At 37.5% G+C, this 11427-nt stretch overlaps 1 protein-coding gene across 3 annotated transcripts; it reads left to right on the top strand.

Annotated features, from left to right (window-relative positions):
• The first annotated feature begins 2011 nt into the window (after positions 1–2011).
• On the top strand, positions 2012–11180 carry DNAAF4 (dynein axonemal assembly factor 4). 3 transcript variants are annotated; one of them, XM_065688324.1, is made up of 9 exons: positions 2012–2320; positions 3614–3761; positions 4164–4297; positions 5338–5578; positions 6332–6477; positions 7125–7234; positions 7780–7933; positions 8813–8918; positions 10227–11180. In XM_065688324.1, the coding sequence occupies exons 1-9, from the start codon at positions 2222–2224 to the stop codon at positions 10334–10336; spliced, it is 1248 nt and encodes a 415-aa protein (XP_065544396.1). In that variant the 5' UTR covers positions 2012–2221; the 3' UTR covers positions 10337–11180. The 3 variants fall into 3 exon arrangements, with proteins under 3 accessions (XP_065544396.1, XP_065544395.1, XP_065544397.1); XM_065688323.1 differs by lacking the exon at positions 2012–2320 and adding an exon at positions 2910–3056; XM_065688325.1 differs by lacking the exons at positions 2012–2320; positions 10227–11180 and adding exons at positions 2910–3056; positions 9803–10019.
• Positions 11181–11427: the final 247 nt, after the last annotated feature.

Here is an 11427-nt window from a genome sequence, read left to right as displayed (position 1 = left end):
TCTGTATTGGCAACTGGAAGGTCAGAGTATTAGTAATATTACTAAGATTTGACTGGAGTATACATTTCCATCCTTCGTAGAACAGGACATGGGAATTTAATAAAAAAGCTTTCTAGAGAAAAAAAGTCTTTTCACAACAGTTTCTTACACCTTTGACTTTTAACTTAGTGCAAACAGAAGAAAGATCCTGCATGGACCTTTCTTTTGGTTTACTTGGCAAAAATATCATAGTGAGAGATCACTTATTTGTCCAAGTAAGCTAGCAATGTGGAATGTGTATGACATAGGTGGTGCTTCTGTGGATAGCATCACCACAAGACTTTTAAGGTAGATCCACGACCTTGCTCAGTTGCTTTTGTGTTCTTTAGCAGCAAAATCTGCCACTTTGACTTAGAAACGTGTCAATGACATTTAGTGTCTTCCATGGGGGAAATGCATGGCTTTGCACTGGTGACCTAGCTTTTAAATAAACAGACTTTTTTGTTAATGTATTGGATCTATTTTGTGTAACTTGAGAACAGCAAATACAGGTAATCGCATCTATGTCTTGGCTTGTAAAGTGTGTATACATAGTATGGTCTTTTTGGCAGGAATAAATAATAAGCTGCTACATTTCAGTATATTCTCTGTGGCTAAACTAAAAATGACTCCAGGATGACCAAGGCAGAAGACCAGCACTCAAGATGTCCAAGACTTACTGCCCATGTATGAACTCTCCAAAACTGAAGAATGCATCCTGGATGACTACAGCTGCATTCTGGAGTGGTAGGAGATTTTGAGTCACTATTGCATTATAACCATTCTAGCTAATGCTGCTATTAGAACACCCTGATCTAAAACAAAACACTTATCTCCTCCAATCCCCAACTCTTCCTTTACTTCATGTAGGAAGCAGGCAAATAGGATTTCGATGACTGTGTGCAGCTGTGGCCTCTCTGGTTTCAATATAGTAGAACTGGAAAAGCTTTGAAGGTCAGCAAAGAAGATAAAGCTATGTAGAAGAAATGTAAGGCAAGGGCCTTCTAAGAAAACATGTCTTTGAGTGAAGAAAGGTCTGTAAGAAACCTGAATGTCACTGAAGGGATGTTGAGAACTTGCTTGTTTCATCCCTTGCTGCATTTGCCTGAAATTTGTCTTGCAATACAAACAACTAAGTGATATTAAACGAAGGTAGCATAATGCAGGTTTAAAACAAACAGGAGGAGGTTTGTTCTCACAGCAAGACTCTTCCATCAGCTTTTATTTTTTTTCTCTTACAGTTTCTTAGGCTGGTAGCAGTCTGTTTATGGAGACACCCTGGTTTAGGTCTGGATTCAGAGCTGTAAGTGCCAGAAGTCTCATCTGCAGCTGACAGCAAGGCTCTTTTTTCCACGGTGCATGTCCTAACGTAAGTCTGAAAAGATGTAACCTGCAAGGTTTAAAAAGTCGCATGTACCAGAAATACCTTCAGTTAAATTTCTTCCTTCTTATACTTTTGAATGGTCTTTGAATGAGGAATTTAATGCAGTTCTCAGATACCAGTCCATGCAAGCATTCACCCACATTATACTGATGTGGGTGAGTGAGGGTGGAGAACAACCCAGAAATTGTATCAATTACGATGGATTTCTTGCTCTGAAAAAGTTTTAAACCTCTGTGATAAATATTTTATTTATATTTATATATATATACACATGACTTCACCACCACCATTTGATCATTGCTTTGGAATATAGATAGTATAACATAAAAATTAAATCTTCAGTGATACACATAAAAAAGCTAATGTGTGCAATGTTGAACTCTGCTTTTCTTGGTCGTATTTTGAAAGAATTAAAAGGGGAAAATTTGACTTTTTGATTCTGGATGGGTTTTTTTCCCCCAAATAGTTGTAAGTAATTTATATTTCTGGGGAACTTAAACCATACCTGAATGTTTATCCGGATGTGTTTGGCTTGCCTTTCAACCCGTATTCCCCAGACACAGTTGCTTTCCATGTACTAGACTTTATTTTGGCAGATACAGTGTTACTGATTGTTTGAGAGGGGGTTGAGCAACGGCACGCAAATTATCTCCTGAGTGTTTGGCAAAGACAGCAAAATAGACAGTATTGGGAGAAAACAGCATGGAACTGTCGAGTCCTTTAGAGGACATCTGGGAGTTTCAGTGTATTGCTAAATCAATCCTCAGCTTCTAACAGTTTCAACCAGGAATCCTCAACCTAATAACAGTTTGTCTCTTTATGGAAGCGCATTTGCATCGTAAGAGCTGCATTCCTTCCTACTCCGCTGAGGTGCGACTGATGAAAGCCAGAACGGCGCCTTCCGTGCGCGGTGTCCGGGTAAGTCACGGGCCGGTGCGTGCAGTCGCGTTTCTGTCAGCCAATCTCGCCACGTTTCAGAAGTGCCAACCACCGTGCGCTGACAGCTTCCTGCTGCCCCGTCCAGTCCCGGGAACGGTGCTTGCTGGTTTGAACCGTGCTCGGGACCCGCAGGGAAGAGCCCTTGCTCCCTCGGGTGTACCCGCCCTTCTTGCCCATCACGGACGCCCTGCCTAGCGCCTGGCTCTTTGCAGCCGGGGTGGGAGCCGCGGCTGCCCTGGGCTGCCGCCGTTAGCAGCTGGGCGGGCAGCGGAGGGCGCTCCCCGGCGGGGCTGCTCATACACCCGGGCGCCCGCGGCACCGCAGGACCGGCGTGGTGCGGGTCTTGGTATGGCCGCCGTGTGCCTCGGCAGCAGCGGGGAACGGAACCGTGGGGCCCCGGGGACCCCGCCAGGACCGCGGTGCCTCAACGGGGACCCGGCCAGGAGCTGCGCCGGAGCACCGCAACGCCGCCGATGGCTCGGCCGGCGCCTTCCGGGGCAGCGCTGAGGGACCCGGAAGTGCTCTTGGCGAGCAGCGGTGGCTCTGTCTCCCCTAGCAACGGCGGCGGGGCGCCCGTAGCAACAGGGCCGCCATGCCGGTGTGGCTGCGGGAGTACAGCTGGCGGCAGACCCGCTCCGCCGTGTACCTCTCGCTGCCCTTGCGCGGCGTTCGGGTCACCCCCGCCAGCATCTTCTGCACTGAGCAGTACCTGAAGGTGGGGCGGCCTCGCTCCTCTCACGGGCCTTCTGTCGGGGAGTAATTGCTGCTTGAGATGCGTTGTGGCCCATGGGCCCGTGCCTTGGTGTTACTTCATAGCGCTGTTAAAAAGAACATGCTTAATATATCACGGCAGCGCTGTCAAATTTATAATCTCATTGTTAATCTATAATATCTTTTTTTTTTTTTCTGCAGACTGTTAAATATCCTGCTAGAATGGCTTTACCACTGATTGTGCCTCTCTGTACTAATGCTTTTGCTACTCAGTAGGCACCAGCTGCCTTTTCTCTCATAAATGGCCTGAGTTATACACATCTGCTTATATTATGAATAATTGTCAATTTAAAATCTTCTGTTGCAGAAGAACCAATTTTTTCAGTCTCTCTTACATGATCTAATAAAATATATAACTTCCATACTGGATACTAAGCAAAGCAGTTGTGCCAATAGCATGTGATTCTTGAGGTTTACTGTATGCTCATACTCAGTATTTTGAATATGTGAGATTTAATTAAAAATCGTAAATATCAGTACAAATTAATTATACTTTTATAGGTAAGCATCCCTCCCTTTTTATTTGAAGCCATTTTATACGCTCCTATTGATGAAACAAACAGCACAGCAAAGATTGGAAATGGAATCATTTTCTTCACTTTGTATAAAAAAGAAGAGGCCATGTGGGATTCCCTGACTATAGAAAATGGTAAGTTCTCCACTGTGATCAGTAGGTTGTGTGTAAGAAACCCAAACTGTGCCAAGACTTTACACACCACAATAAGCAATATGAACTTCTGCTGCTATATATCTGCTAAGTTAAACCTTTTTGTTCATTGTTAAATATAGAAGGTATACGGAAACATAAAAAAAAATATCCTCTGGATCTAGTGTGCACAAAACAAAACAGTGTTTCTTGTAAAACTTACATTTTACATGTACGTGAATCTTAGTTTTTCATTTTTAGAGATAGAGAGTGCTTTGTGGAATTTGAACCAGGTTGCGTTTTCCCAGACAAAGCAGCAAAAGGAATTCTTGGTTTATGAACATGGAGCAGAACATTAGAACTTCAGGCCTAAATTATTGAAATAGTTTTCATTTGGTTTTTAAGATAACAAGGAGAAACTGCAGTATCTAAGAGAGAATGCTGTTCTAAAAGCCCATGAAAAGGCAAAAGAGGAAACAGAAGCAAAAAAAGTTACAAAACAGGAACACAAAAAGTATGCTTTGGAGGCCACAATGAAGGTAAGCTAGAAGGGAATCTGCAAGATACATCCATGTAACCATTTACCAAGTGATCTGGCGGCTGCTTGGTTAATCATACGTTACAAAGATGAGAAGCACTCATGTTTATTACAGTGGTGATGAACCTCGTTATTTCTTTGTACTTAAAACATAGGTATTAGCAAATATGAAAATGATACAGAAAAAATACTTTAAAGTTGTCATTTTCCATTAGTAATACTAATGAAAACTTTTGGTGAGGAGCTCAGACTTTTGTCAATCGAAGGAGACTGCAGTCATGAGGCAAAACTGTAATCTTCTGTGGCCTTTGCATAAGCACAAGTGTTAAGTCATTTAGTACTGTCAAAAATACTAGTTATTTCTTTTAAATCTTATTTATTGTTACATTTTATATCAGACTTGCTCTTCATTGCCTTTTGTGTTGTGTATCTTTAGCGTTCTGTGTTTATGTGCATTTTAAGATACAGTCTTCAAAATTTCAGTGTACATAAAAAGCCTGATCATTTCAGTTGTGTTTAAAAGGGTCTTTTTAAAGTACAAAATGAAATTTTAATATTGCATAAGCAACTTGGACCAAAATGAACTGCAATTAGGGACTTAGTAGCAGTGTTGCACCTATTCTACCTATGTAATAATTTCTGATAGGAGAAAAAAGAAATAGTGTATTAAAATCAAGCCATATATTTTATGTTTTGTGTATTCCAGAGAGGTGCCTTGGAATATGGCTAGGGTTTTCCCTGTTTACAAGTAAAACTTGTTTCTCAATAGTTATATTAAATACCAATATTCAATATTAAATAGTTATATTAAATACCAATACTTAGTATTGGTAGTAACAGTTAAGAGATACAACTTCTAAAAACTAACCAGAGGTTTTTACTCTCCCAGTCACTTGAGTGTCTTCCATAACTCTGCTTGTACAATCACATCAATGATGACACTGTGCTTAAGATATGGATACTGGAAAAATAATGGTAACTTTTACTTGGTCATCTTATTATTAGCAGATGTTACATATCTAAGGTTTATCATTCAAACAGCTAGAAGAAGCAGAAAGAAAAAGAATTGAAGATCTGAAAGAAAAGGAGAGACAGAAGGTCACAAAGGAGTTGGAGTTATGGAAAAAACAGCAAGAAGATGCTGAGAAACAAAAGAGGGTACAAAAAGGAGGGAAACTACATCAAGAAGTAGAGCAGCTAAAGGAGAGGAAAAAGGAAAAGATGGACAAAACTAGGATTCCTAATGAAGGAACTTCTGAAACCAGACTCAAACCTACTAAAGGTTGTCATACTGAAGTGTATTTTATCGTTCTTTACAGTGTGGGTATAACTATATTCCTAGATGTTTCTAATTCGTCATTTATCTTTGTCTCCACCATACTGATATAATTCTCTTAGTTTGCAGTTATTATGGTGTCTTCATTTTCAGGTAATTTATTGAGCTAAAGCATGTGAGTTCTTAGCTCTTGTTTAAGCCTTTGGAAATACAAGGGCAGGTTTTCGTCTAAGCTTTAGAAAAGTAAACCAGAAAGCCTTTCTTACAGTGTAATACAGGCTTCTGGAGGGTGGAATTCGTGTTACCAAAAGTAACCTAACTGCTGGTTTTCAAAGAAACATGCAATCTCCTTTCACTCTTTCTATCCCACAACTTGGCCCCACAGAGACCCATTTCAGGGAACTAAGTATTTAATTTTTGCTTGTTCTGTTTGTTTCAGTAAGGTTAGTTTAAGCTCTTGCAGTTGCCCTGTCAGAGACTCATGCAAGTGACAGAGATAGTGGTGTAAGAGGAATTCAGGTTCGTTTGTGACAATGTAGCCAGTAAATAGATGGCATTACACAGCAAGAACATACTTTTTTTTTTTTTTTTTTTTAACCTTCCTTTCAAAAGAACAAGTCTAAACCTTTCTCAAGCTAATAGAAGTTTTGCTCTAATGCTCAGAATTTCTGAATTAGGTGTACTTCGGACTTTGGAAGAAAATGAGAGAAACTTCTTTTGTTCCAATTTTCATTTCCACTACTCCAATTCTTTTCACAGGTCATGGTTCGTATAGTATGTTTTCAGAAAACTTAAAGGAGGAACAGTTACCAGCTCCTCGATCTGCTGCTACTATTAAAATCAACTTTACATCACGAGTTTTCCCTACAGCTCTGCGAGAATCTCGCGTTGCAGAAGAGGAAGAGGTAAGGGTTGCTCTCTGATTTAGTACAATGCTTCTACTGTCTTCCAAGGTGAATTATTTACCATGTGTTCAGCAAGTTGACAAAGATGGTACCTGTGCCAATATTCTTATCTTCCAAGGAAGACTGTCTTATTTAAATTAAGATTTAAAGAAACACTTAAATATAAAAAGTATTTTCACTAAGCATGTGATTGTGCAGATTAATAAATAGCATGTTCCTTTTTCTGGGAGGGGAAAAAAAACCAACACAGCAGTGTTAATTTAATTCCTTGAAATACAGCATTTGAAATGTCTCTATATATACTTATATTTAAGCTTCTTCAAGTTCTGTCTTCTTAAAAAGAAGCTCACTGTTAGCTCTTTTGTGCTCTATTGAGTGAACACAAAGAGTCATTTTGGAGCTCCAGAACAAACAAGCAACAAAAATGTATTAGTGATGCAGTAATGTTGTTTCTTACATGGTAATAAAATATTTGGGGAAAATTGGAAGTTTTTTTCATATCTGACATTATAAAAGATTTCTCCCTGTCCAAATTATGTGGCCAATAGAATTCTTTTGATAGGAGTGAGTTAAGAGATGAAAGCAAAATTCTTTTTTGAATTTGGCTTTTGCTTCAGAAGTACTACTTGCGCATTGTATATTTACAGTGGCTACATAAACAAGCTGAAGCTCGAAGAACAATAAGTGCTGATTTGTCTGAGCTGGAAGATTTAGAAGAAGAGGAGAAGAATCCAGATTGGTTGAAGGACAAAGGAAAGTAAGTTAGATTTGAAGATATATTTAAATGAGTTACATAGTCTATGTCTATTACTTAGTTTTGGTATTTTCTATTTATCCTAGACACAGGTGGTGAATGTCTGCACAGTAGAGAATTTATTGACAGCTTATGGGGTTTGAATCTGATAAAGTCATGAGATGCAATTGCTACAGCTCATGATAGACAAAATCATTGTGAACACGGTGCATATTTTTGGTTTGATGTGCAAAGTCTGATAATCAGATACGTGGCTTTCAGGATTAGTCCTGGCTCTGCCTTGATGTGTCCACCTCTTACTGGTCTTATTATTCTTCCATTGCCTCTAAGAAATGACTATTTGTGTATCTATATGCTATATTGTCAGCATCACATTTGACTGAACTGCAGCTATGTTGTTCACAGAAAAGGCTATAAATGGCCATTTCCAAGGGAAAAGTGGCTAAAGCTTCAAATTTTGAAAATTAATTGTAACAATAAATGGATATTTATTTTGTGATTTATCACCTTGTTTAAAGTGTATGTTTCACTTTTTGTTTTATACTTAGCAAAATGTTTGCAACGGGAAACTATCTTGCAGCTGTAAATGCCTATAACCTTGCAGTAAGGCTAAACAATAAGCTTCCCGTGCTATACCTGAATCGTGCTGCCTGCCACCTTAAGCTGAGAAATCTACACAAAGCTATTGAAGATTCCTCTAAGGTAAAAATATACAGGTTCTCAGACTGTCGTCTTATACATGGTTGTGATTTGTTACTGTAATGGTTGTGTTTCAAACCCCCAAACCATGCTTCCAAACACTTGGGAAGGATGGCCTATGTTGACTCAATACATGTTTTTTTACAAGTAAAATATTTTAGCAATATATACACTTGGAAAAAAAAAAAGGCAACTTCGAGCAGAAAAAAAAAAAAAAAAGAAAATATAGAGAGATATCACTTGTGTTATGTTGTGGTGTTCTTCATTTTGTGGGAAGAAAATAAAAAAGATGATGGTGATGAGGAGGATAGCTTAAAAAAACCCCCAAACAAACCAGCCATTATTAAAGAAGGGCTGCATTATCTTGATATTTTAGCAGCCATTATTTGCGCAGTGAAAAAGGAGTGATCTTAAATGGCACCTGAATAGTTTGGAGACAGTTTTCCTAGAATTATTTTTTTAAGTTATTATTTTTTAACTAATTTTGAAGTTTGTGAGGCTTGAAACTTGTTTCTTTTCCTAGGAACTACTACTACAAAAAAAAGGCAGCTTTTCTAGGGCTGCCTTTTTTTTTTCTGGGTATATAATATCATGTATGAAAATAGAATACATTATTTGGCTGTAATAAATGTTTAAGACAGTATTTGTCAGTTTTTAGCCATGGGAATGAAACTGTATTTAGCAAACTGCTGGGTAACAGATACAAATCGTAATGACTAGATTCACAAGCCATGTAGTTAAATCTGAATAGTTATTTTCTATTTGAATAGTTATTATGTTACTGTATAATCATAGTAATTGAGAGGAGTGTGTGTAAATGAGAAAAAAGCAAACTGAGGGAAAATCTCCCTCTAAATGTTTTGTGTGTTTTCATTTGCAAAGGCACTAGAACTGTTGACACCACCTGTTCCTGATAATGAGAATGCTCGAGTAAAAGCATATGTGAGACGTGGAACAGCGTTTTGTCAGCTGGAATTATATACTGAAGGTAAGACCTCGATTTTGTGTAAACGTGCATGTGAATTTAGAGTGACACATAAGGAATTCTGTTTAGCTCAGTGAGACTGCTCACACCTTTATTTTTTTCAGGAGAGTCGTTAAAGGAGGCCTGTACAAAGTAGGTCTCTTCATTATGAACATTTATACAACATTCCTTATTTTTTTAATTTCTATAAAAATATTTACTGGTTAAGTGCAATTCCACTTGAAAAATCTGAACAGTTTTGAGAAAATTGATTGTACTTCTAATTTGAGGAGTACAAACTAGTTTTTGCTTTGAGGAGTTTAAGGAGTTATGTATCCTCTGTTTGGTCTCTTGGTTCAGTCTTTCTCAAAATGGGCAACTATTGACCATAGCAGCTTGGTGGCCATAGAAGGAATTAGTAAGGAATGAGTAAGAGGTTGGAGATGAGATATTTGCACTGGGAGCCAGTGGAATGTAGGATGCAAACTGATACGAAACTAGGTTGCACAGATTTTGCTATTCATGAAGCCATGTTTTATTGGTTTTGAGATTTTATTTACAGTATTTCCAACTATAGAACAAAGTAACCTAAAATAACCTGAAGTATTTCTAAAATACTTGCTTGAGAGGTGCTTAGTAACATACCTCGGTAAAAATATGCATGGAACCCATACTGGTCAGCAAAATGTTTCATCAAGTACATGTGATTTGTGTGAAAATACCTGAATTAAGTGTCCTTACTGAGCTCTCTAAGAGTATCAGTTTAATTTTGTAAGGCAAAAAGTTACAAAAAATGAAAGTTGTTAGAAAGTAGGAGAAGAATATTCCAAATGTCAGGAGTGAAATACTAACCTTTTCCCACTGATTACTTTTTTCACCCTATGAATCACTTTGTCATTCCCTTACAGCTTCATCTGCACTTGGAAACCTTCATTTTACTTCCTGTACTTAAGGTTTGCTTTACCCCTGCTCAAGCTCTTGTATTCACAGTTCACGTCTTTTATTTCTTGTTTTCATGCACTTTCCGTCATTCATTTTTTCTCTCTTCTGCAGAAGACTTTTGAACACTCCCCTCATGCACATGTGTATATGTATATATGGGAATGAAGAGGCTCTGTTTTCATGTTTCAGAACCTGAAAATGTTTATGTAGTAGAGTGTTTCCACTAAAATGTTCTGCAAAATAATATAAATAAAATATAAATTTATTTACTGACAGAAGTTAAACCTAGTGTCATTTCTGCATGTGACCGGGGAGCACTTATTTCTGGTTAGTTGCTAAAGAGGATGCTTCTGTCATTGATTGACATTCTTATTAATGTATCTGTATTAGGTCTCCAGGATTATGAAGCAGCTCTCAAGATTGATCCTAAAAATAGAACTATAGAAAAAGATGCTGAGAAGATTAGACACCTGATTCAAGGAACAACACCAGATTCTTAATTTAAAAAACAAAAAAGGGTACTTTTTTGACAGAGGTGCCTTTTAAGGGCATCAGAAAGAATCTTAGTTCTCTTAGTATGTTGTTAACTAGATATTTTTCTGTTTCATCCAGAACACCTACAGAATTGGTTAAAGATTGGATATATGAGTTACTATTTTTTTAAAGTATAGTATTACAACAAATACGATTATATATATTCTATATAATTTTGATACAAAGTTGTCATATTTTTGCTTTTTGTGAAATATTGGTGGTTTGAATATTAAAACATGCTTTTGGTACTTGATTTTAAGTTACTCATAACTAAATGAAATATTTGTCTATAAATATCTACTGAATCTAGACAGTGAGTTTTGAAACAAATTCAGTAGCTTTGTATAGTCAACACCTGTTAACTTCTTATCTTTCTCTTCTCCACCAAAGCTGAAACAGTTGTGTTTTTTATGGTTGTGGTTATCTGCTTTCTTCTTATTGTTCAGAGTGTTTGGCACATCTGAAACTAAGACAGTGAGTTTAGATATTCTGGAATCTAATTTGGCAAACCTCTACCTGTAAGCATAGAGGTAGATTTTATGTAGTGCGGAACGTGCTTTTTTAGCATTAAGTAATATGCATGGAATATTTTCAGACTACTTGGAAAAATTTGTTTGGACTGACCAAACAAGGTAAGTGGAACAATTATAAACCTGTGTCATTCTAATGTAGTGTAGCAGTAAATTAATCCTGTGATAAATTTTCCAATCAATGACTATGACTGACTTCTTCCATCCTGCTACAGTTAGTAATCTTATGGTGTAGCTGTAAAGAATATTCTAAATAAAACCATTGTTACTTGCATGAGAATATATATTTTTCTTGACCTATTATTTTAATTTGTACTCTGTTGACATTGGCCAGTATCTCAGGAATACTGGTGTGATTAAAGGTTCTTAAAAATGGGACCATCCTGGTGAAATTACACATGCTATAAAATTACATGAAGTGTGACACTGTGTTTTAAAGTCCTGCACTTGTTTTGGACAGTGGAAGAATGTAATATTGAATTGTATTGTGTGTGTGTATGCATATATATATATACACATATATATAT

This window comes from Lathamus discolor, chromosome 8 (assembly GCF_037157495.1).
Source record: "Lathamus discolor isolate bLatDis1 chromosome 8, bLatDis1.hap1, whole genome shotgun sequence".
Taxonomy (NCBI): Eukaryota; Metazoa; Chordata; class Aves; order Psittaciformes; family Psittacidae; genus Lathamus; species Lathamus discolor.
Note: the sequence above shows the minus strand (reverse complement) of the source record. Positions and strands in the feature narration are given on the sequence as shown.

Excerpts from the sequence above, each read along its gene's own strand:
- DNAAF4 (XM_065688323.1), top strand. The coding sequence starts at position 2,934 with ATGCCGGTGTGGCTGCGGGAGTACAGCTGGCGGCAGACCCGCTCCGCC. Across the intron at positions 7,235-7,779 it reads TGGTTGAAGGACAAAGGAAA|CAAAATGTTTGCAACGGGAA; the intron begins GTAAGTTAGATT and ends TTTTATACTTAG. Across the intron at positions 8,919-10,226 it reads GCTGGAATTATATACTGAAG|GTCTCCAGGATTATGAAGCA; the intron begins GTAAGACCTCGA and ends TATCTGTATTAG.